Source organism: Nicotiana attenuata, chromosome 5, assembly GCF_001879085.1.
Source record: "Nicotiana attenuata strain UT chromosome 5, NIATTr2, whole genome shotgun sequence".
NCBI lineage: Eukaryota > Viridiplantae > Streptophyta > Magnoliopsida > Solanales > Solanaceae > Nicotiana > Nicotiana attenuata.
In genome coordinates, this window is record NC_031993.1 from 37,860,576 (window position 1) to 37,887,463 (window position 26,888).

The window sequence follows — 26,888 nt, forward strand, 5'->3', positions numbered from 1 at the left end:
TGTGGATTGATTTAGCCGTGGAGGTTGAGGTAAGTGTTTGGTCTAACTTTGGCTTGAGGGAATAGGAGTAGAGTCTTATTTGCTAATTGCTATTTGTCGAGTGCGGTGTATAGGCATGGTGACGAGTATCTATACACTAGTGTCGAGCATGACCGTGAGTCCTAAATTGCTAAATTATCGAATTCTTAATTGTTGTTTGTGAGGACTTGGTTAGAAATCTTTAACGCTGAGCCAGTAATTGTTGAGATTGAGTATTGATTTAATTGTGCTAAGTAGCAATTGAATAAGCTTGGTTATAGCTGGATCTTCCTTGCCGGGATAGTTTATTATATTATCTTGTTCCCTTGCCGGGATAGCTTGTTATAACATCTTTCCCCCTTGCCGGGATTATATTGTGTATTGTGTTGAAAGAAATGGGATCGTGTGGCACGCCGACCACGAGATATTATGAAATGGGATCGTGTGGCACGCCGACCACGAGATATTATGAAATGGGATCGTGTGGCACGCCGACCACGAGATATTATGAAATGGGATCGTGTGGCACGCCGACCACGAGATATTATGAAATGGGAGCGAGTGGTACGCCTACCACGTGATATTATGAAATGGGATCGAGTGGTACGCCTACCACGTGATATGAGGAAATGGGATCGTGTTGCACGCCTGCAACGAGAGGAATTGAAACAAGTGAAAGTGGTTTGTTTTTTTCCCCTTATTCTGTGGTAGAAGAAATCGGATGTAGTTTCTTTTGTTATTCCTGATATTCTGTTTATTCTGCTACCCCATAAGCATGTTCCCCCTCCCAGCTTTAACTGTTTACTTTCCGCTATTATTTTGTTGTACTTGTATATATATATCTGCACAGGTTTATCTGGTAGTCTGGTCTAGCCTCGTCACTACTTTGCCGGGGTTAGGCTAGGCACTTACCAGCACATGGGGTCGGTTGTGCTGATGCTACACTCTGTGCATCTTTTTGCACAGATCACAGTACCGGAGCAGCAGCATTTGGACAGCAGTAGTTGGTTGGGAGCTGACTTCAGTCCAGAGATCCCGAGGTAGCCTTGCTGACGTCCGCATGGCCCGGAGTCTCTTCTATATTTATTTCGTTTGTTGTCCTTGTACCGGAACAAACAGTATTGTATTTTGTTCAGACTCTGTATTTAGTATTCTGTAGACGTTCGTGAGTTAGTGACTCCAGTCTTGGATAGAGGTTGTAATTGGATTTCCGCACTTGTTTTTAGTTATTTATATTTAAGACTTCCGCTTTTATATTAAATGTCTCATTGCCTTAATATTGTCGATATTTGCCCAAAAAGTTAATAATTAAGTTGGCTTGCCTAGCTCCTATCAGTAGGCGCCATCACGACTCCCGAGGGTGGGAAATCCGGGTCTTTACAACGCCGCAACGGTATTGAACAGTATTGAAATAATAAGAAGGAATAAGGTCGGATTATGATATGAACAGATGATGATATGGTGGGATCGGATTGCGCGCCGCAACGGATTTGATATGTTGTATTATACTTGTTTGAGATTATAGAATTATTCTTGGTATTGTAATATGAGGCTTGAGGCTTTGTTATTCTGGGCTCTCTGATAGTTGGTTTTCGGATATGTTTCATGAGTTTATTGCTTTGTTCTATTCCTTTTTCTCCTGTTATTATTATTTCGCACGTGTTTTTTGTGAGTGACCTGCCATAGCGTCACTACTTCGTCGAGGTTAGGCTCGGCACTTACAGGATACATGGGGTCGGCTATACTCATACTACACTGCTGCACCTCTTGTGCAGATACCGGAGTGGATCCCAGCGGCGCGTAGTTGCTCGGATTAAGCTACTTGTGGACACTTGAGGTATAGCTGCATGGCGTCCGCAAACCTGAAGTCCCTTTCAATTCTATATTTGGCTTATAGTTGTATTTTGTTCAAAATTTATCTGTAGCACTCTAGATGCCCATGTATTCGTGACTCCAGATTCTGGGATATGTTTAGATTATCATTCAGTATTATATCACTCTATTTCGGGTATTATTATTATTAACGTTTTGATTCGAATTGTTAAATCTGGTTAAGTAATTTAGCTAACATTGGCTTGCCTAAAAAGTAAAATACTAGGCACCATCATAGTCCCAAGGGTGGAATTCCGGGTCGTGACAAGTTGTAATAAGACTGAATAGCTTCTATCGAGAATTTATGATTGATATGCGCACAAGGGAGAAACAATTACTGATGAAAGTAAAGCTGATTTCAAAAGGCAGTAAAATCATGTTACTGAGAATCCACCGCAGAAGAGTTGGTGGGTTAGGAGTTAAAAATTATGGTGTGAGATCGTGGGAATGACGCGTCAAATCTGTAGGAATTGATATTTTTTAGGTCAAACACGAGCAGGGAGGAGGTATATTATGTGTTGGTTTCAGAATATAATTTCAAAATTAGTTCCTTAAAAAAATATAGATATTTCATTATTTTGAAATTCAAATTCAAAAAATAAACTAATTTTACCTAAATTAACTAATTTTGTCCTAAAATTACCACATGACATTTTTTTCACGCGACACTTGGTAAATTCTCATGGCTGACTTCTTTCTTTTTAATAATATACTTGCAATAGTATATAAAGTCAAAGACATAAGATTATTGATTTGTTTTATCGAACTGTGTTGTGTGAATAAGGAGTTTCTCATAAGTAACTTCAATGCAAATGTCACCACATTCAACATCCACCTTTAAGGAAAGTAGTAGCTAAATTAATTAATAGGAATGAATTTCTAATATATATATATATGCTTCTTTAATAATTACAGAAAAGTGCAAAGGTATAGGTTTCATACCTGGATACTCTTCACCATCCTGATATTCTATGTTATTTTGCTTGCAGCTGTTATGTGTCAAATTTGCGAGTGTATATTGATCTAAGACTATTACTAATGCTACTTCTACTCCCACGATCATTCTTAGGTTCTCCTAGAGAAGCTTTCCCAATATTGCACACTTTACTTATAGTCTATACAGACATACTAAGTTGTCTGGTCAATTAAGACTTCAATGGAACATTATATTTCTTTTCAATTTAGTAAGATTCATAAGCGTCAGAGGACGGGACGTGCAGCTTGGATCCCGAATTCAAGTCTTGGTAAAGACCACTCAACAGTCTCCATTATTACATCAAGATGATATAATTCGTTAAATGAATATTCAATTACGGACAGTATTTCGACTTATACTTCTAAACTTATAACTTTTAGTTGCCAATGTTAGAACTTACCGTCTCTTCTAGAGACTTCTAGTGTGGCCCACATATAAGGTAATAAATTATTTATCTTTTCTTCCAAGGAAATAATATATCAGATAATATTCTCTAGTTTTGCATATATGATAGTTTCTTTGATGGAAAGAAATTACCATATATTAGGAGTCCCTAGGGTAATTATAATTTATGGAGAAGTCCTAGGCTAAAGTATTTACCTAAGAGTCCCTAACCTACCTATTAATACATCTGTGACTCCATCAGTCTGGCATCCTACGATAGGCACAGGCTAGAAGGCTCCCTGGGTTTTCTGTCAAAGTTTTACAAGCGATTGATCTACATCACTTGAACAACTATGGCCGAAGGTACGTTTCTTGATTAATTTCCGTTGCGTTTGCTATGTGTTTGTATTCAAATTTCAACATGTGGTATCAAAGCGACCCTTTAGCTATGTTGTTTGGCGTTATATTCCGATGAAATTACGGATATAGAAGAGTAAACGTTTTTGGCTTACCGGCGCATCTGTTTTCACATACTCGAAACCTTCGCATGTATATACATCAGTTCTAGAATTTCTTTTGAGGCTGAGAACCTACCTTGTTATCTTTTACTCTGTGTTGTGATTCGATTTCAAGAATAGGATAATTTAATGGGGCAAGATATAGTGATTGTTTACTGTTTTGACAATTGAAGGCAAAACGTAATCATAGAGAATTGGTTCACACTTTATATGCCAAAACGATATTCCATCAAGTATGTTTGTGCTTTTTAATCCTTCATTTATAATATTGATAATTTGTGTAATAATTAGATGTGGAAATCAAGTACTAATTGAAGGATTCGAGCATTAGTTTGTTGGTGGGTGTTTTGTTTTGATCAGAAAAGACAAAATCGATAAAGTATATTTATATTCTATTTTGAAACAAAGATGTCTATGAATATTGGTTATCTGCTCACCGTGCCTTTTCATTCATGTTTCATAAAGTAATTTCCATGCATCTTGGCTCCGTTCACAGTCTTGAGAAAATTAATTTTTTGTTATGAGAATTTTGGTTTCCTTTATTTAATAATAAAGAATTTATATGATCTCGCATGAAGTTTTAACTGGTAATACTATTAATAATATTTTTGTTAAGGTTTTAAAAATCACGTCATGTGATTGTGTGTTCTGTCACTGTGTGGTTTCGTCTCCCTGAAGGTTTTGCTATGACTCAAATGGTACTGGTAATATTAGTACTTATTGTAAGGATTATCAACTTATTAAAGGGCGATGCATATGTAGTGTCTTTATTTGATGTGCCCATTTTGGCTATATAATCGACATTCAGTTTTAGTTGATTAAGAGATGTCATTTTGAGTTATCTTTTGTGTCATGTATTTAAGATTAGCCACGGCGTCTTGAGTACTTGATATAAAAGAAAATATTTAGTCACATAAAGTTTAGTGATTAAAATTAATATTATAATAACATCTATTTTGTCCGATTATCTTATTAAAATGGTAACCGGGCCCTACAGGGAGGTAACCATTTTTGTGAGATTAATTGGAATGAGATAGTAAACCTTTAAGTTGGAAATTATCTTATGCCCACCGGTACAGATTAATTTCTATGTGTTTTGGTTTACTAGTCTAATAAAGTAAAGTAAATTCTATGCATGGGTTGCAACCTCTGCCCACAGGAAGGTCTAGAATTTACTTAGAATAGGTATTTCACACGATTCACCTTTGATGGATGTACTTCATAGCTTATGTATGTTTATCCTTGTTTTGCAGTCTTTACCGCTTTTCCTACCGCTATTTTTAATGAGAATGCTTGAATTCCAATGCTTTCTGGTGACAATTATACTGAATGGAAGGAGAAAGTCCTTCTCACTTTAGGGTGCTCGGATCTGGACCTGGCACTCTGTGTGGATGAACCACATATTCCCACGGAATCAAGTACGCCATTGGCTAAGGCTGATTATGAGCGGTGGGAGCGATCTAATCGCTTAAGTTTAATGCTCATCAAAGCCCACATAAGCCAAAGCATTAGGGGTTCTATCCCTAATAGCGATAAGGTCAAAGCTTACATGAAGGCAATTGATGAACAATTTGTAAGCTCTGACAAGGCATTTGCCAACACCCTTATGAAGAGGCTCTCAAGTATGACTTTCGACAGAAGTCGTACATTACGTGAGCACATTATGGAGATGAGAGACATTGCTGCTAAACTCAAGTCCATTGAGGTGGATATGTCTGAACCATCTCCCTTCCTACAGAATATGGTCCGTTTAAGATTTCTTACAACACACATAAGGATAAATGGTAAATCAATGAAATTTTGACTATGTGTGTTCAAGAAGAAGAGAGGTTGAAGCATGAGACACCTGAAAGTGTTAACATGGTGACTCATGGTAAGAGAAATGCAAAGAAGGGCAAAAGTGTTCCCATGAAGAAAAAAAACACCTTTGACAAAGATGCTTGTCGTTTGTGTAAGAAGAAGGGACACTGGAAGAAGGATTGTCCGAAGTACAAGAAATGGCTTGAGAAGAAAGGTAATTTTACCTTTGTATGTTATGAATCTAATTTTACTGAAGTTTCTGATAATACTTGGTGGATTGATTCTGGTGCTACAATTCACATTGCCAAAATAATGCAGGGCTTTCTAACTCAGAGGAAGCCGATAGGAAGTGAACAATACGTCTATTCTGGCAATAGGACGCGTTCACGTGTGGAAGGCGTGGGGACTTATAGGCTCATTTTGAAGGATGGTTTTCACTTAGATTTAGAAAATACTTTTTATGTTCCAGAATATTCTAGAAATTTAATTTTTCTTTCAAGACTATCGATTAGTGGATATGATTTGAATTTTCATTATCCTCCTATGAAACTTTTGAAAGATAATAAAGTTATTGGTTTTGAAAATTTATATAAGCTTGAGCTAGACCCCACATTTGAATGCATTGTTTTAACTTTGCATGACAAAGAAATTGGCACTACGCGATGTATTATTAATGAAAACTCATCAAGTCTTTGGCACAAGAGATTGGGACACATCTCTATTGATAAAGTCAAAAGGTTGGTTAATGATGGAGTTCTAAAAGCTCTTGATTTTTCTGACTTTGCGACTTGTGTGGACTGCATAAAGGATAAGTAGACCAACAAATCAACTAAAGGTGCCAAAAGGAGTTCTCAATTGCTTGAGATCATACATACAGACATATCCGGACTGTTTCCTACCCCTTGCTTGAATGGTGAGAGTTATTTTATCTCGTTCATTGATGACTATTCAAGATATATGTATCTTTATTTTCTGTTTAACAAATCAGAAGCACTTGATGCTTTTAAAGTTTACAAAACAGAAGTAGAGAAACAAACTGGTGCTCAGTACAAAATTGTAAGATTTGATAGGGGTGGAGAATATTATGGTAGGTACACAATTAAGGGACAAGTTAAGGGTCCATTTGTTGAGTTCCTTGAAAGTGAAGATATAATTGCTCAATATACCATGCTAGGAACACCACAACAAAATGGTGTGGCAGAAAGAAGGAACCGGACATTAATGGATATGGTAAGAATCATGATCAGCAGATCAAGGTTACCTTTATCCTTATCTAGTGAAGCCTTAAAAACCGTTGTGTATATTTTAAATAGGGTTCCATCCAAGGTTGTTCCCAAGACACCTTTTGAGTTATTGAAAGGATGAAAACCTTTTTTAAATCATTTACACGTTTGGGGATGTCCAACTGAAGTGAGGGTTTATAAGCCACAACTAAAGAAGTTGGATGAAAGAACAATAATCGGTTATTTTATAGGCTATGCGGTTAACTCTAAGGGGTTTAGGTTTTTTTGTCCTTCTCATTCTCCTAAAATTATTGAGGCTAGAAACGCTAAATTTCTTGAGGAGCATGAAGATAGTGGGAGTGGTTTGACTCAAAGGGTGGAATTGGAAGAAATATGGGAACCACCTATGATACCTTTATTTATTGGGAACTTGAATGTTGCTCAGAAAAATTCTCATGAATTATTTGAACAACAACAAGTTCAAGATCCACCACCACTTGAGGAGCCATATGAACATCAACCCGCTTTACCTAAACCCACTGAAAAGTGCTTGAACCAGTGGGAGTGAGAAAATCCTCAAGAGTTCGAAAACCAACAATTTCTAGTGACTATGTTGTGTATCTCCAAGAGTCAGATTATGATTTTGGAATAAAAGATGATCCATGCTCGTTTTCACAAGCCATGAGTGGAGAAAACTCCACACTTTGGTATGATTCCATGAAAGAAGAGTTAGAATCTATGGCTAAAAACAAAGTCTGGGATCTCGTCGAATTACCAAAGGGATCCTCTACCATATGTTCCAAGTGGGTCTTTAAAACGAAAAGAGACTCGTCTGGTAATATCGAACGATATAAACCAGGCTTGTAGCCAAGGGTTTTACTCAAAGGGAAGGCATTAATTACCATGAAACCTTCTCTCCAGTATCAAAGAAGGATTCATTGAGAATAATCATGGCATTAGTAGCTCATTTTGATTTAAAGTTACATCAAATGGATGTGAAAATAGCTTTTCTGAATAGAGATCTTGAAGAGGAGGTATACATGCGTCAGCATGAAGGATTTTGTGATAAGGACAAAAGTCACCTTGTTTGCAAGTTGAATAAATCTATTTATGGGCTAAAGCAGGCTTCCCGTCAATGGTATATTAAATTTCATAATGTTGTTTCTTCATTTGGATTTACGGAGAACATTGTTGATCAGTGTATATACCTTAAGATAAGTGGGAGCAAATATATTTTCTAGTCCTATATGTGGATGACATTTTACTTGCAAGTAGTGATTTGGGATTGTTGCACGAGACTAAACAGTTCCTTATCCAGAATTTTGAGATGAAGGATATGGGTGAAGCCTCTTATGTCATTGGCATAGAGATTCATAGAGACAAATCCCAAAGATTACTTGGACCGTCTCAAAAGGCCTACATTGAAAGAATTCTGGAAAGATTCGGGATGAAGAACTATTCACCTATAGCAGCAGCCATAATTAAAGGTGACAAATTCTCATTGAATCAATGTCCACAAAATGCATTGGAAAAGAAGCAAATGAAAGATATTCCCTATGCGTCGCTTGTTGGGAGCCTTATGTATGTACAGGTCTGTACTAGACCTGATATTGCTTTTGCGGTAGGAATGTTTGGCAGATATCAAAGTAACCCTGGGGTCTTGAGATATTTTCAAGGAACCAAGGATTTTAAGCTCACATACAAATACTCTGACTCATTGGAGGTGATTGGATATTCAGACTCTGATTTGGGTGGATGCAAAGACACTGGTAAATCTACTTCAGGATACATTTTCCTTCTTACTGGAGGTGTTGTGTCTTGGAGAAGTGTCAAACAGACCATTGTTGCAACATCCACAATGGAAGCTAAATTTATAACATGCTATGAAGCTACATCATAGGCGTTATGGTTGAAAAACTTTATTTCCGGCCTTAGGATTATCGATTCCATTTCAAGGCCATTGAGAATCTTATGTGATAATTCAGCTTCAGTGTTCTTCTTTAAGAACAATAAAAAAGTGGCAGTCGAAGCAAGTACATCGACATAAAGTACTTAATGGTTATAGACTATGTGAAGAAGCAAGATGTGAATTTTGAGCATGTTAGTACTATTTTGATGATTGTTGATCCGATGACTAAAGGTCTGGCGGCTAATATTTTCAAGGATCATGTAACCCATATGGGGCTTAGTAGCTCAATTTAGTCTTGCTTTGCTCTCTAACAGTTTGTCTTGACATTATGTTTATTTTGATATACATGACAATGCACACTTTGATTTTTCATGTATTATTTGTGATTATTGGATCAATAAAGTTGGACTCTGAATGACTTATGTTAAGTTCATTCATAAAGTTGTTAGACACTTTGTTAGAATATATTGTGCATAGTAATACATGGAAGGAAGTGTTCGTTTAAAAGCATGACCGCCATGATTCGTGTAATAATATATTCTAGTTAAAGTGATTGTTGCATAACTTTTAGTTGAGTGATAAAGTTTATGGCCATATTATATGTTATCTCTCATAAAGAATTATTTGATTTTAATATGTGGGCCAAGTGGGAGAATGTTAGAAATTACAGTCTCTTCCAGAGACTTCTGGTGTGGCCCACATATAAGGTAATAAATTATTTACCTTGTCTCCCAAAGGAAATAATATAACAGATAATATTATGTAGTTATGCATATATGGTAGTTTCTTTGATGGGAAGAAATTACCATATATTAGGAGTCCCTAGGGTAATTATAATTTATGAAGAAGTCCCTAGGGCTAAAGTATTTGCCTAAGAGTCCCTAGCCTACCTATAAATATGCCTATGACTCCACCAGTCTGACATCCTACGATAGGCACACGCTAGAAGGCTCCCTAGTTTTTCTGTCAAAGTTTTACAAGGCGATTCTACATCACTTGAACAACTATGGCTGAAGGTACGTTTCTTGATTAATTTCCGCTGTGTTGGCTCTATGTTTGTATTCGAATTTCAACAGCCAATTCACTTCTTAGTATATTATCATGCTGAAAACAAATACTCCATGTATTCCCGATGTTAGAATTTGAAATAATGCCAAAATATTTCTCTTGAAGATATTCAATTAAGTAACTTTAGATTCATATAGCCACATCTCTTAAGACGTCATTATTTAAAGGTGAATCAAAATCTCATAGAAATATACCTTGTATATCAGTGTTGTTTATTGCAGCCTCGATTTCTAGTAAGAGAGTTGCACTAGTTAATTTTCATTAATCTTGATATTGTAGTTTACTTTTAACTAATAACAAATGAGAATTTCAAATACTTACCTTCCATTATTGAAGTTTCATTTAAATCTGGTAGAGAATTATACATCTGCACATCTACAAAGTTGTAGAATTGTTAGTATTAATTGAAAGAGTTCCCATTAAAGTAATGCTTTTTTTAACTTTTGATATGTTTTAGACAAAATATTAATATGACAATCAAATTTTTAATACCCCCTTCAGTTGGAGTATCATTTCAATCAGACAATGTGTTTTTATCGTGCATGCCTACGATGAGATTCTATAATTTTAAAAGTAATATGATAGTAGACGATAATTATGCAATTTAGATACTATTTACACTCTAATTTGGTCGCACTTTATCAATATTTGAATGTTAAAAGATAACAAAATGCTCTAATCAAGAGTTTTTCGGTTTGCAGGAACCACTCTGAGCTAGGAGGAAGCTAAAGAGTGTTTTGGAGTTAATATGGAGCGTGGAAGGCCAATCGGAGGATAGCACGGTCGAAAAGGAGAAAGAAAACAAGTGTCAGCTTCGCGGTCAGATTTGCGGCCGCGGACAAAACATGTGCCAAATCCGCGGTCAGATCCACCGTCCAATCCGCAGCTGCGGACGGGCTGACGGAAGCCAAGAAACCAGGGTCAATTATGTAATTTTCAGGGCGATTAACCTAAACCTATATGAGCCTAATTTATCTAAAAGAGAGGGAGGGCTGTTTTTAGAGAGAATTTGAAGGCAAGAACACGGAAGAAAGATAGAGAATTTCCTTAGAGTTTTTATCTTCTTCCTTCTAATTCCATTGTTGATTATGACTTTATATAATGAATTTTTATCTATTAGCATGAGTAGCTAAACCCGCCACCTAGGGTTGATGGAACCAATTGTTGGATGAAGTCTTGATCCTGTTTTGATATAATTGAGCCGTTTTTACTCTATGATTGTTCAACTACGTGTTGTCTTGTGATTAATTGAAATGGCCCTTGATTAATCGTGTCTAGTTATCTTGTGTTGCTTGAGAAAGAACACTTGGTTAGATTGTTGTTGAACAACACCACTTTCGGGTAAGTTAAGAGATTAATTACTTGAATTTAAAAGCAGGGTTAGAGATAACGAAGTTTTGGTGGGATAATTCTGAGTTGCATAAATTGTTAGCTAGAGTAGTTCGAGAGAATGCTTCTAGTTAATTATCGTAATAGATCGAGAGATAATTGCGGTAACCCAGAACTCATATTTCTTATAGAGTGTTACTGGCGAGATTATAGCTAAGGTGTCAGGAATTAATCCGACAAATGGGAAAATCAGTAACCCTAGACCATTTACCATTGAATTCAGCTCTATTCTAGATTATTGCTAGTTTTATTGTTCTTTTTCCTTAGTTAACTAAATCTACTCATTATCCATTAAAAGTCTTGCACCCGGCGGTTGTTTGAGCTATTCATTAGCAGTGTTAAAAGTTGTAGTAAATAGGTTAGTTCCCTGTGGGATTCGAATCCGTACTTGAACCGGATTATACTTACATCGACTGCTTAGTCCTTTTTATAAGGCATAGTTGGGCGTGATTAAATTTTGGCACCGTTGCCGGGGAACTAACAGTGTTATTTATTGTAACTTGGAATAATTGCTAGGATTATTAGTTTAGATCAATTTCTGTGGTGCTAAAAATATTTCCATTGAAATTCTCACGTTTGAACTCTTCTGTGTCTCAGGTGCATGCCTAGAAGCTCTTTGAGAACTGGTGAACTCTTTGAAGGACTCTCAGATCCCGAGAAAACATTTCGGACATTGAACCGGCTAACAAGAAGAGCAAACAGCTGAAACAAAACGAACAAATTGAGATTGAAATGGGTGACGTAGGTAACGTCAACGGGAACAACAGGAATGATCGAGATGACCCAAACGTCAGAGTGGTAGCACCTCTTGTGCCGGAAGCTGCTCTTTATGATTGGGTTCAACCAACTGCTGATAACCTGGCCACAGCAATTGCGGTTCCTCAAATACAAGCGGAGACATTCTAGATTACCAACAACATGCTGCACCTGTTGCAGAATAAAGGGTTGTTCTCCGGGTCATACATCGAAGACCGCAGCAACATCTGAAGAGCTTTTAATCAATAAGTGTCACTGAAAGACATCCGAATGTGACTCCTGAGGTAATCAAATTATTACTGTTTTCATTCTCAGTGACTGGGGAGGCTCAAACATGGCTAAATTCGCTCCCAATAAACTCCATTGCCACTTGGGAGGAACTAGTCAACCAGTTCTTAAACAAGTTTTATCCACCCAACAAAACTGCGAGGCAAATTGATGAGATATTGCAATTCAGGCAGAAACCGACTGAGAGTTTGCAAGAAACCTGGGAGAGGTTTAAGGGTATGTTGGTGAAGTGTCCTCACCATGGCATTCCGGATCAGATGCTAGGACAGAGATTCTATATGGTTTTGGCTGACAGTCTAAAGGCCAATGTAGATGCTTCTGCCGGGAGTTCATTCTTGAGCTAAACATTCACAGAGTGTAAGATTCTTCTTGACAAGATGTCTCAAAATTCAGGCTGGATGACGAGAGACACAACACTCACCCCAATAGTGCATTCTATCGCTCTTGACCCAAACAACACAGATGCAGAAAACATATCCACTCTTATAACCCAGATGAGCTTGCTAACAAAGAAAATCGATGAGATGCGTACGGAACAGGTGCACATTGTTGATACTACAAATGGAGGCTTATGCACTCCTTGCATAAACCAGTCATATGTGTGCTCATGGAGTGGAGAGAATGACAACCAGGGTTTCAGAGAAGACATGAATTATGTCAATAATTCCGGAGGTCAGAGGCAATGTGGACAGCAATGGGGACCAACATCAAACCAGCAGTACAGACCAAACCAGCCACAACACAACCCTAATCCAGGAGGAGCACGACCACAAGGCCAAGTCGTGCCTTATCAGAGGCAGCAGGGCTATAATCAGCAACACCACAGTTGGCCTACCAACCACCTCATCAACAGCAAGACAATAACATGATCGAAATCAGGGGTATGTTGCAACAACTCATTGGGACAAATGGAAAGATGCAAGAGAAGTTAGTTGCACATGATTCAGCAATCAAAGGCATTGAAACTCAATTGGGACAACTATCTATGGCCATGAACAATCGCCCACAAGGAACGTTGCCTGCAGATACAAACATTAATCCAAAGGAGCAGAACCCAAATCAGCTCATGGCAGTGAGTCTTAGGTATGGAAGAGATTTAGACGGGGAGCAAGAAGTTGCTCAATCTAGGAGAGAGACAACGCCAACTACTCCAGTTCCAGTTACATTAGAGACAGATGAGTCAGCAGAGCTCACCGAGGTTGTAATCGAGCAGGCACATGTTGACAATGTTAAAGAGAAGGAAGGTGAACAACTCTCAGAACAGGTAGTAAAAAAAGCTTCCAGCAAAGAAAAGACACAAAGCAGTGGGCAGAGGTTGATTCCTGCACCATTGCCTCAGAGGTTGGCAAAGCAAAAGAAAGATGATCAATATAGGAAATTCATGGAAATACTCAAACAAATTCAGTTGAATATTCCACTGATGGATGCTTTGAGGGAAATGCCAGGGTATGCAAAAATGATGAAGGACCTGATGTCATGAAAATTTGACTTCCAGGACCGGTCCACTGTAACTCTGACGCAGTCCTGCAGCGCGGTAGTGACAGGGCCTATGGCTCAAAAGGTGTCTGATCCAGGTAGTTTCATTATCCTATGCACCATTGGGAGTTATGCTTTTGCTAAAGCATTTTGTGACTTGGGATCCAGTATAAACTTGATGCCCTTGGCAATCTATACAAAACTGGGCATTGGCAGAGCTAGAACGACCTCAATGTTGTTGCAACTAGTTGATCGCACAGTCAAAAGACTGATAGGAATTCTTGATGATGTGCTTGTTCAAGTAGGGAAATTTGTATTCCCTGCAGACTTCGTCATTCTTGATTGTCAACAAGTGGATGAAGAGATACCAATCATTCTGGGAAGGCCGTTTTAGCCACTGGGAGAGCATTGATTGATTGTGAGACTGGAGAATTGAAAACGAGGTTGAACAATGAAGAGATAATATTCAATGTTCAACAATCTGTGAGGAGACCCGGCGAATTTTGCTCACTAATGAAGGCCGTAGATGTAATAGTACAAGAGGAGGATGAGACTATTAATGTTAGGGATTCGTTAGAAGCCTGCTTGATGAATCTGGAAAATGGAGATGGTGAGGAGTTGACAGAGTGGGTCATGGCTCTTCAAGGTCAAGCGTTCTGGAAAAGGGAACCCCAGTTCGAGCCCCTACACTTAGAAGAAAGAACAACACCACCTGCGAAACCATCGATAGAGGAGCCACCATAGTTGGACCAGAAACCGCTCCCAGTGCATATCAGGTACGCTTTCTTAGGGTCTAATTCTACTTTACCTGTTATTATATCATCCGGTTTGCTAGTTGTGCAGGTGGAGCAACTCCTACAGGTGTTACAAGAATGTAAGACTACTATTGGTTGGACCATGGCAGATATAAAGGGTATCAGCCCAGCTTTTTGTATGCACAAGATTCTCTTGGAAGAAGGGCACAAACCTTCCAGAGAACATCAACGAAGGCTGAACCCGAATATGAAAGAGGTGGTGAAGAAGGAAGTGATCAAATGGTTAGATGCGGGTATCATCTTCCCCATCTCTGATAGCAATTAGGTCAGCCATGTTCAGTGTGTGACGAAGAAGGGAGGAATGACGGTCGTACAAAATGAGAATAACGAGTTGATCTCGACTCGTATAGTCACGGGATGGCGGATTTGCATGGATTATCGAAAATTGAACATAGCCACCCGGAAGGACCATTTTCCCTTGCCATTCATTGACCAAATGCTGGACAGGTTGGCTGGGCGATCTCACTTCTGTTTCTTGGATGGATATTCGGGGTACAATTAGATCTCAATAGCCCCCAAAGACAGAGAGAAAACATCATTCACCTGTCCGTATGGCATCTTTGCCTTTCGGAGAATGCCTTTTGGACTTTGCAATGCACCGGCTATATTCCAACGGTGTATGTTAGCCATTTTTACGGACATAGTTGAAGACATTATAGAGGTATTTATGGATGATTCCTCCGTGGCGGGGGATTCATTCGAGGACTGTCTTCATAATTTAAGAAGAGTGCTCAGAAGATGTGTGGAGACAAATTTAGTGTTGAATTGGGAGAAGTGCCATTTTATGGTACAAGAAGGGATAGTCTTAGGGCATCGAGTGTCCATCAAAGGAATTGAGGTTGACCATGCTAAGGTTGACGTGATTGAGAAGTTGACACCGCCCACTTCGGTCAAGGCAGTGAGAAGTTTCCTTGGGCACGCCGGGTTCTACAGGCGATTCATAAAAGATTTCTCTAAGATTGCTAACCCTTCATGTAAACTCCTTGAAAAGGATCAGCCCTTTGTGTTTTCTAATGATTGCAGGTTGGCATTTGAGGAGTTGAAGAAGAGATTGGTGACTGCACCCAACTGGGAGCAACCGTTCGAGCTCATGTGCGACGCAAGTGACTATGCTATAGGAGAAATCTTGGGGCAGCGAAAGGATAAGTTGATGCACCCAATTTACTATGCAAGCAGAACGCTAAGCGGTGCACAGCTCAATTACAGTGTGACGAAAAAAGAGATGTTGGTTGTAGTTTTTGCATTCGACAAATTCAGGTCGTACTTGATTGGTTCAAAAGTTATTGTTTATACTGACCATGCAACAATTAGGTACTTGATAGCAAAGAAGGAGTCAAAGCCACGCTTGATCCGCTGGGTTCTTTTGCTAAAAGAATTCGATCTGGAGATCCGTGACAGAAAAGGGACAGAGAACCAAGTAGCAGACCACCTCTCAAGGTTAGAAGGAGCTGAAAAGAAGGTAGAGGTTGAAGATATAACAGAGACATTCCGGATGAACACTAGCAGTGACAATGGAGGAGACACCATGGTATGCTGATATTGCTAATTATTTAGCAAGCGGTATTGTACCTTATGAACTCTCTTCAATTCAAAAGAAAAAGTTCTTTTGCGATTGTCGGCCTTATTATTGGGATGAACCTCTAATTTTTAAAATATGTATAGATAACATGATCCGGAGGTGTATCCCCGAGAAAGATCAACCTTCTATTTTGCAGGCTTACCATGCTTCACCATATGGTGGACACTTTGGAGGAATTCAGACAACGGCTAAGGTGTTGGACTCGGGTTTGTATTGGCTAAATTTATTCAAGGATGCCCATGCTTGGGTGAAAAGTTGCGATGAGTGCCAAAGGACAGGCAACATATCTCGACGTCACGAGATGCCGATGAATACTATTCAAGAGGTGGAGGTATTTGACATGTGGGGGATTGACTTTATGGGGCCATTCGTCAGCTCGTATGGTAACAAATACATACTGGTGGCAGTTGACTATGTCTCCAAATGGGTTGAAGTTGTGGCTCTCCCAACCAATGATGCAAAGGGGGTGACAGGCTTTCTAAAGAAAAACATCTTCACACGCTTTGGCACCTCGAGAGCTATAATCAGTGATGGTAGAACCATTTTTGCAATAGAGAGTTCGCACGGTTGTTGTAAAAGTATGGAGTTCGCCATAAGGTGACCACCCTTTATCACCCACAGTCAAGCGGGCAAGTTGAAGTGTCAAACCGGGAAATCAAAAGTGTCCTAACCAAGACAGTGAATGCAACAAGGGCTGATTGGGCAAAGAAGTTGGATGATGCATTATGGGCGTACCGCACAACATTTAAAACTCCAATTGGTATGTCACCATACAAGTTGGTGTTTGGAAAAGCATGACACCTTCCGGTAGAGCTCGAGCATAAAGCCCTTTGGGCACTGCGGCAGTTGAATTTGGATATGGAGATCGCAGGCACCAGTAGAGTCAATGGGTTACATGAACTCGAGGAATTCAAGTTCCATGCATTTGAGAATGCAAGATTGTACAAAGAAAGGATGAAAATGATGCATGATAAGCATATTCTAGATCAGAACTTCAAACCCGGAGATTTAGTGTTGTTATACAACTCGAGATTAAGATTGTTTTCGGGTAAATTGAAGTCCCGATGCTCAGGACCCTTCAGAGTGGTGCAAATATTCTCAAGTGGAGCTGTAGAAATTGAATCCGAAGATGGAACAAATAAGTTCACGATGAATGGGCAAAGATTGAAACATTACTTTGGAATGGTCGAAGAAAAGGGGGATAGAGTAGTGATATCTTTGGAAGATCCCTAATACATGAGCGAAGAGTCATAATGAAAGTCTGTGTCGTGCCGCGGCGTTAAATCAGGCGCTTCCTGGGAGGCAACCCATGGTTTGTTGTAAATCGTCGTGCCGCGACGTTAAATTAGGCACTTTTTGGAAGGAAACCCATTATTTTTCTGTGTTCTTATTTTTGTAACTGAACGGTGACAATATTGATTGATCTACTAAAGTGCAGGAACGAAAGTATACGTAGCGGAAGGACTCGGGGTGACGAAATTATCCCGGAGATAGGCAAAAGTGCAAAAAGCAAAAAATAATCTGGATGCTTAATCCGCGGCCGCGGATCGACCGCGGATTTTGCATCAGTTCTGTCTGCGGCCGCGGACGTGACCGCGGATCCGACCGCGGATCGGGCGCCGTTCAGGTGCATTAGAATAATTTTTTTTATTTTTTTCTTTTCTCTTATTCCCTTTTTAATTAGTTTTTTTTTAGTCCCTCCCCCCTTCCCCTCCTCATCCACCCACTCCCCCCACTTCTTTTCCCTCCCCCTTAACAAAAACAATCTAAAACCCTCCCCCTTCCCCAAACCAAAAATAGCGATCCCCTCCCCCTTCTTCTCCCTAATATTTTTTTTAACTTCACCAAATCTCCTCTCCTTCTCCCTCTTCTCTACTCAACCACTACCCAAACTCCACTCCTCACAAGATCTTCAAGTAAGTAACATGCTTCTACTTTCTTTTTTTAGTTTTTTTCAAATTTTTTTTTTCATTCTTTTTTTCTTCTATTATAAGTGTAAGATAGTAGAAGTTGCAGATAATCTTATCTTTGTTTTTAATTGTTGGTATATATGTTGGTATGTGAGGATATTAGATTTGGTTGGGTTGGGGAAGACATTGTTAAGTTGTGAAAGATGGAAGTTTAATTGAGTTTTTGGGTACACTGGAGGGCATATGCACAGTAGGTGTTTGTTGAATTGCCACAATGAGTAGCTAAACCCGTCATCTAGGGTTGATGGAACCAATTATTGGATGAAGTCTTGACCCTGTTTTGATATAATTGAGTCGTTTTTACTCTATGATTGTTCAACTACGTGTTATCTTGTGATTAATTGAAAGGGCCCTTGATTAATCGTGTCTAGTTATCTTGTGTTGCTTGAGAAAGAACACTTGGTTAGATTTTTGTTGAACAACACCACTTTCTGGTAAGTTAAGAGATTAATTACTTGAATTTAAAAGCAGGGTTAGAGATAACGAAGCTTTGGTGGGATAATTCTGAGTTGCATAAATTGTTAGCTAGAGTACTTCGAGAGAATGTTTCTAGTAAATTGTCGTAATTGATCGAGAGATAATTGCGGTAACCCAGAACTCATATTTTTTATAGAGTGTTTCGGCGAGATTATAGCAAACGTGTCAGGAATTAATCCGACAATTGGGAAAATTAATAACCCTAGACCATTTATTATTGAATTCAACTCTATTCTATATTATTGCTAGTTTTGTTGTTATTTTTCCTTAGTTAACTAAATACTACTCATTATCCATTAAAAATCTTGCACCCGGGGATTGTTTGAGCTATTTATTAGCAGTGCTAAAAGTTGTAGTAAATAGGTTAGTTCCCTGTGGGATTCGACTCCGGACTTGAACCAGATTATATTTGCAGCAACCGCTTAGTCATTTTTATAAGGCATAGTTGGGCGTGATCATAATACAAGAATAAAATAAGTCAAGAAAAAGGTATATGATAAATATCTTAAATAAAGAACACCACTAAGGAACTAACCTTGCAATATAGGAATTGTGTTTAAGTCAGGGAGAAGATAATTTGTTTGCATGTCTACCTAATGAGTTATATATGTATCATTAATTGTATAACTATTAATCAACTTAGACAAACATTCTAATAAGAATAAATTATGTTAAAGTAAGTTCTAACAACACAACTATAAATATAACAAATAGATGATATTGTCACTCACCATTTGTTATATCAGACAAAGGAGGAAATCTTTCTTCACTTTCGACGGAATAGTTTGTATTTTTAGAGAGTTCATTCTCTCATGTCTATAAAATAAGTTTTATATGCATCATTAGTTGTATAACTAATAATCAACTTAACCAAAAATTCTAATAAGAATAAATTATAATCAAATAGAAAAATATAAATACAAAATAGTAGAACGCTTCATCAATGTCCGTATGTATATAAAATTTTAAAGTAGAGGCAATAATATACACAACTTTCCTAATGATCAGCGAAACAGAAAACTAACAGATTATAAGTTATCTGCTTTTTTCCCCTTTGGATAAGAGACCTGCCAATACTCAATTAGCTAAATGACTAAGTTATTCCGTACATGATTGTAATATACTGACGCATATGTAAACAATGAAAAATAGAAGTCTAAAGTTTAAAAGCATAACATTTTCATCCATCAAAATTACCACAATTGAAAAGGGACTATCTGGTCTATCGCGATCCAGGTTTTTCCAAAGCCTGACAATATGGACCTTCAATTTCGAGTTCATTGACTTGTTGTTAATTTCGCTAATAAAATTACTTTCTGCTGTCATTAAGTCCTATGTTAATTGAGTAGAAGTATGAATCAAAATAAAGACACTGATGCAGAGTAAGGTGGTTTATATTATTACAATCTGAACTAAAGTATAAAATATATTTGAAACAAAGTGCCAGGAATAAAAAAGAGTCAGCAGTGTCAGTATAGTCATATGGATTGTTCTGTAGGTTCTGCAGATAATCATTCTATAACTTTTATTAGAAAATCATTCTAGAATTGAAGAAATATCAGAATTGACTAATTCCTGTGTGTTGGTATATTTTCAAGAATTTACAAAGTTTCAACCAAGACCTCAAAAAATGTTTCAACAAGAACAATAGAGTCTTTTGTAACTCAACGTAGAATACAATTTCTTGTTGTATGATAGATGAAAGGTTTGATTTTGTAACTCAATTCTTAGTAGAGTGTTTTTAATTTTATTGAAAAAATTAGAACAGAAAAGAAAGAAGTGAAAAATTGCTTGTGAAACAGACAAGGGTAGTTAGCCAAAGAATGACTTGTTTCCCCACAACTATAACATCCCACAACAGATAGAACTATAACTGCTACTACTAATTAGGAATTGTATTTAAATTAAAAATTATATAAGTTATTCAGGTTATGACCGCGTCGACGACAAAGGAAACATATCTTCATAAACGCATATAAAACAAAGCAGCATCAATCAATAGGAGAGAAATAATATGCTTCTAATGTAGCTACTCATCTATGATAACATGGTGCAGTGAACTTACAATAAAAAAGACAGAATAACTTCTATCCTGAATTCCTGATTGATATGCATACAAGGGAGAAAGAATTATTAATTGTAAAAGTAGAAAACTGATTTCAAAAGTCAGTGAAATCATGTTACTGAGAATCTACCGCAGGAAAGTTGGTGGGCTAGGAGTTAGAAATCGTGGGAATGAAACGCCATCGTGGAATGAACTGGCGAATCTGTAGGAATTGATATTTTTTGGTTAAAGACGTACAAGGAGAAGTTATATTATGTGTTGGTTTCAGAATATAATTCAAAATTACTGTTCCTTAAAAAATATAGATATTTAATTATTTTGAAATTTAAATTCAAAAAATAAATTAACTTTACCTAAATTAACTAATTTTATCCTAAAATTGCAACATGGCATTTTCTTCTCGCGGCACCGGACAAATTCTCATGGCTGGCATCTTCCCCTTTAATAATAGATAGATTCTCTCCACATTTCACTCTATAAAGAAAACGAAAATATAAATTCATTTGGTGATTAAATAAATAAAAACAGGTATACTATTAGAAGTTGAGATGTCAGGACTTTGTGGCTACCGGCATTTGGACATTTCTTATTCAAATGTTAACTATGTATTGGTAAAGTGTCAAGTTTCCAGTCGAGTAATCGAAGTCGGCATAAACTGGTGCAAATACAACTCCAATAAAAAATAATTTTAAAAACACATGAAAAGATCCTAAAAGGTATTTTGGTTCTTTAGGGATTGGTAGAAACAGATACTGGCAACATTGTCTGAATAAAGGGGAACTGACATCATAGAATAACAAAATTTGAATTAAATGCCGAATTGTTTGGCATGGACCAAACCGCCAAAGCCAACGACCAAGACCATTTCTATCCTGTTCGACTAAGGTTTCAATTAAGCAATAGATAATGCTTCACATATAGGCCTACTTAAAGAGATCAGGTGCAATCCAATAAAATTGATACCCGTTCAAAAGGTATGGCTAACCAAAATAAAGAAAACTTTTATACAAAGTGAAGACTGAGGAGGGCAACAGATGCGTCAGGGAAATCCTCTTGTACTATCTGATACAGGAAAACCATAAGAATGCATGAACACAAGCTAAAAGAATATTAAATCTTTTGGCAAAAGCGAAGATTTTGTAAAACGTTTTCTTGCCACACTATATTGCTGAATATATTCAGATAAAATGAATCCCTGTTGTTCCCAGAGTCAAGGCTTCAATCACAAAAAGCTTAACTTTACTAAAATAAAGATTTGAATACAGATTCTATCTGAATAATCACTGTTATGTACAAGTGAATTTTAGCATACATTGGAAGGTGACCAACTGATAACCACATCGAGGTTATTTGAAAAAATTGAACTAGGCTCTGGCCCCTTCCTTTCTCTAATTGAGTAGTTTCCCTGAACTGCGCGATCAGAATTACATGTGGACAAAACTTACAAAGCCATGGTTTGGATACTTCATTAAGTACAAGAGCAGATTACAAATGATGATAAACCAAGGATGCTCCACAATACCAATTTGTTCCCATGACTCAACCAGCATACTGATATGGACAGGAAGCCAGCACTTTCATTTGACGAACCTTCATGCCTCAACTGCAGTTGCAGCATCTTCATCAGTTGTATCGTTCAAAACAGCCTCCTCGACAGGGTCTACATGTATAGACTCCACATCAGAGCCCTTTTCTTTGTCCCCGTGGTCCCAAAGCTTTTCTCTAAGTTTCATCATAAGATCTTCCCTTGCACTATCGTTCTCAGCTAGGAAATGTTTTACAGCATCTCTACCACGAAGGCTCTGATTGTTGATACTGTAATAACCACCACCACCCTTTGTGATCAGCTTATGTTTGACTCCCAAGTCGATGAGTTCAGCTTCACGGGAAATTCCCTTTCCAAACTCAAGCTCAAACTCTGCAGTTCTAAATGGAGGAGCATGTTTGTTCTTTACAATCTTGACAACAACTTGACTTCCTATGGTCTGTAAAATAGAGACTATCAAAAAAAAAAAAAAAACTGCCAGTACAATCAGATATTGGACAGTTCAAGTCCCTCACATTCGCTCAAACAAAGGGCAATCAAGTCAGTAAAGCAAACAGGGAACTTCTCCATGCAGAAATCATAACAGAAGAGCGACTGAGGATACAGTTATAGTTTCATAATACTATGCTTGCATAAGAGCTTTATACAAGGATTCCAGACAAGGATGTATAAAATAACAAGTGCCGTAGGCCCATAAGTATATGACACCCTTTGTCCATAATATACATGTACATCCATCTAACTTCTTAGACAGGCAAATGCATCCAAATACAATCTCTCTCTTACGCAAATGAAACAGGAAGTTACCATTAGAAGATGGAGCGAAGCAGTAGTAAGGACTGTAAGATCATACAAACTCATTTTGAAACCGAAAGAACAAACTGCTTTCCCAAAGAAAGGAAGAGAGTATTCATAATAATAAAGTTTAACTTGTGTCTGTTTATATTAAAGATGAGAACACTTGATGCTGAATACTAAAATGTAAAACAATACATCTGAGGAAATTGGAAATTAGAAAAGTCAAATTCACAAAACAGATTCCACTCTCATAAGCAATTTTGGCAATCATATTTCAAGAAGAAGAAAAAAAAAGAAATAAAAGGACACCACTTTCTATCAAGTAATGCTTCAGATGGTCCTGCAGTCTCAATTTGTATATATTCTTAAATAAATTGGATATGCGCACAAAATATTGAAACTCTAATATCTTGATCAAAAGAGATTCTTACCTCTTCCCCCTTCTTGACGAGCCCAATGCGCTTTATGTTTAGACGCACAGAAGCGTAGAACTTCAAGGCATTACCACCACAAGTAACTTCAGTAGGACCTCCAAATCCCCCAAAAGTTGATAGCTTTGACCTGACCTGAACCAGGGTGCAAATAATCAGAAAAGATTATTAGACAGACTAGATATTTTGCATGTCTCTATCAAACTGGAAAATACGCAGGGAAATACAGTAATCCAAATATGCAATTTAACCCCACTGAAATATCATTTAACTCCGACCGAGCAACAGAATAAAGGAAAGATGAGGGCACGAAGCATGATATGAACCTAGGAAGCCTAAGGCTCTTGCCTGATTTATGAAGATTAAAATGGTCTGTGATAGCGATAAAGAATGACTCAGCTTGCGGAGTGCTTGACTCATCAGTCTAGCTTGCATTGCCATATGAGCATCTCCCATCTCACCTTCAAGCTCACCTTTCGGGACAAGGGCAGCCACCTGCCATAGAAGTCAATTGTCAAAAGAAGTTTTTGATATGTGAAGTTTATTAATATAATTGACTCTGAATCAGATGATCATGAAAGTAACAGAACTAGAAGAATGCAGCAACAGTTTTAAGCTGCCTTACACTGTCCACAACAACAACATCAACTGAACCACTCCTTATAATTGTATCCACCAGACTAAGAGCTTGCTCACCACAATCTGGTTGAGACAGAAGTAAGTTTTCAGTATTTACTCCAATGGTCTCAGCCAATGCCGGATTAAGAGCATGCTCAGCATCAACGAAGCAACAATAACCTACAAAGAAACAAGAGGCATAAGTAATTCATGTGTCAGTTGTAATAAGCTAAAAATGCATATAACCTGTTCGTCTCAAGAGGAATACTTGAGCCTCTCCTCAATGAAAGAAAAAGCACCAGGACGCCTAGAACTCCAAACAGATTCATCAAGGGAAAGAGCTGACACCATATTTAAGATAGGTTATTCTTATCTGGTGCTTTCTTGGCTACCATATGTGTATGTAGTTAGTGTACAAAACAAAACAATCCGACGATTTATACTTATTTTCTTTATTGAATGATTAGCTCAATAGCTTTCTTCCTTCAATTAGAAAAGGGGCTAATGGAAACTCAAGAGCTTCATTCCGAGCTATTAAGCTCTTTGGGGGAAGTCAGAAGTTCTTCCACTTGGCCACCGCCGGGAGAGGAGAGACCATTTTCATGAGAGAGGGACGAGCAAGTGACAGATTGGGAAAAAAATTAGGTAGGCCTTCCGGTCCTCTGTGTGGTGCATCTGTGGTCTCTTCCTCAAAGCTCAAACCGTGTCAACTTATTCCGAAAGAATTTAGAAAGCTCTGGTTCAATAAAGTAACTTTCGTTTAGATCAACTTCTCCTCTTTTCTTTCTACTTTAGTAAAAAAAATCTTATCTTTTGCTTTAACAAAATAGAGCCAAGTCACAAAAGATATTCTGGGAACAAGATGCCCATAGTTTCTGCTCTCAGGTCTTTTTTTCGATTTCATAGTCCTAATAGATGTTGCAAGTGGAAAATGAGAATGCATGGCAGTGAAGTACAAAATAGACAAACCTCCCTGTTTCTGCGCCTCAGCAATTACATGCAGAGCAAGAGTTGTTTTTCCTGAAGCCTCTGGACCATATATCTCTATTACGCGTCCCTGCACATAAGCAATAAATAGGTATAAATAACCTGTCGGCCTAACATTGATCAGCAGCTACTTGTTTCTCACATATCTAGAAATATAGTGACTTAACTGCCTAAAGTAACAAAAGATTCTTAAAGAACTTTGGTATAAATACGAATTTTACTAGTTCCTCAAAGTATATCAGAACATTATTAGCATAAAATATCTGGAATCTCAGTGTTTAAAACCACCATTTGTATTCACCATATTTGGAATGCCCAAAACAGGAGGAGATGGTATTATTTTTTTTACCTTAGGAAGCCCCCCTATCCCAAGGGCAGTATCCAAAGAAAATGATCCAGTAGACACTACGGGAACTTGTTTTGGAGACACCGTGCGACCAAGCCACATGATAGATCCCTTTCCAAATGATGTAGTGATCTGATCTAATGCTTGTTTCAAAGCCAAGTCTTTCTTGGACAAATTCTCTTCACCTGAATCACTGCCGTCTGAGTTTGATTTTTTCTTACCTGAAAAGGAATAGAAGACTAGGACCCATGAGCATCAAAAGAAGAAAGCTTAATGTCTAAATAGAAATAAGCCTTAGCACATTTTTAACAGGACACAACGGAACTTATTCAAAAGAAAATCAGCAAATGATACATTTCCTCCACAGATTTCACACTGGTGGTCTACTGAGGTGGGAATAGAAGCATCAAAGCCCAACTAACAGCTTTCGTGTCAACTACTTCAGTTACTCAAATTCAAGTGTGACAATTTATTTGATATAATTTTTCCTAGTAGACATAACATTTCATAGTAAATACAGATTCTTTTATTAAATTAACATATGTGACTAGGAAAAAATTCCAAAACCAAGTTCATTATCAGTAGAACAAAGTGCAAATTGAGTAAATGTTTTGAAGTACAGCAGTAGTACTGTAACTCAAGTCCTGAATTCACACACCTCGAGAAGAAAAGTAGCATAGTTGATCCAATGCCCCAAATAAGCTTCTTCTCAAACACTGCACATAAAGAAACGAACAGACATTGTTGTTCAAATGTCGAGTATTTCAGTGTGTGAATAAAATAACAAACCAGCTTCGAGAAATATTTCCCCATCACAACTGGCACCAAAATATTTAAGAGCAAAAAGCCACAACTGCAATAGGAAATAGGTTTCTTAAAAAAATATTATAAAAACACACTTGTGGTTGGGACGAAAGATATGTTCTGAGAGAAGTAGCAGTACGAAGAAGCCTCGCCATTAAGACTACTCTGTGAAAAGGCTTTTTCCTTTCAATCAAAACCTGTTCACAGTTTACCGATGATTTGATAATTCGAAAAATTGCTATTTTGCTGCTATATAATCATTCGGCAACTATTTGACAAGCTTATGGGTGTGGGTTTTTGACTATTTGTGGAGAAAGGAAGATTTTGAGAGTGAATTAGGGTTTAATAAGGGGTTTTGCATTTTCCCTCCTTTTTGAACTATACTCTTCTTCTTTTGTTGGCCTTCTCGAGAATTAAATAAAGTGAAATTAAAACCCCTTACTTTCGCTTCCGAGTTTGAAGTAGAACTACTTCAGCTACACCCCTTGAAGTTTCTAATAATTAATTACACTAAAAAGTCGAAATGGCCAAGTCTAACCTAAGTCATTAACATATCGTGTCTACCCAAATTGAGCTTTGTTTTGGTCACACTCGACCCAATCGAGTCCGAGCTAGCGTTTGGCATAGATTCTCAAATTTGTTTTGAAAATTTTGATTTGGGTGAATTTTAGTTTGTAGATGAAAATATGTTTTGGACATTAGTTTTCAAAATATATTTCACTTTTTTTTTTACAAAACATGAAACATGATACCCACAAGTTCTAGAAACTATCAC

General features: G+C 37.7%; 3 protein-coding genes across 3 annotated transcripts; 2 read left to right on the top strand and 1 right to left on the bottom strand.

Moving 5' to 3' along the window:
* On the top strand, positions 5,072-5,572 carry LOC109226141. The gene has a single exon (XM_019390940.1). The coding sequence runs from the start codon at positions 5,072-5,074 to the stop codon at positions 5,570-5,572; it is 501 nt and encodes a 166-aa protein (XP_019246485.1).
* Positions 13,067-14,421, top strand: LOC109226142. Its single transcript, XM_019390941.1, has 3 exons — positions 13,067-13,546; positions 13,697-13,978; positions 14,062-14,421. Exons 1-3 carry the CDS (start codon positions 13,067-13,069, stop codon positions 14,419-14,421), a joined length of 1,122 nt encoding a protein of 373 aa, XP_019246486.1.
* Positions 21,801-26,557, bottom strand: LOC109225666 (DNA repair protein recA homolog 3, mitochondrial). The gene is made up of 8 exons (XM_019390415.1): positions 26,209-26,557; positions 25,968-26,025; positions 25,313-25,530; positions 24,946-25,033; positions 23,984-24,156; positions 23,707-23,853; positions 23,359-23,493; positions 21,801-22,568 (listed from the first exon to the last, which is right to left on the bottom strand). The coding sequence occupies exons 1-8, from the start codon at positions 26,266-26,268 to the stop codon at positions 22,176-22,178; spliced, it is 1,272 nt and encodes a 423-aa protein (XP_019245960.1). The 5' UTR covers positions 26,269-26,557; the 3' UTR covers positions 21,801-22,175.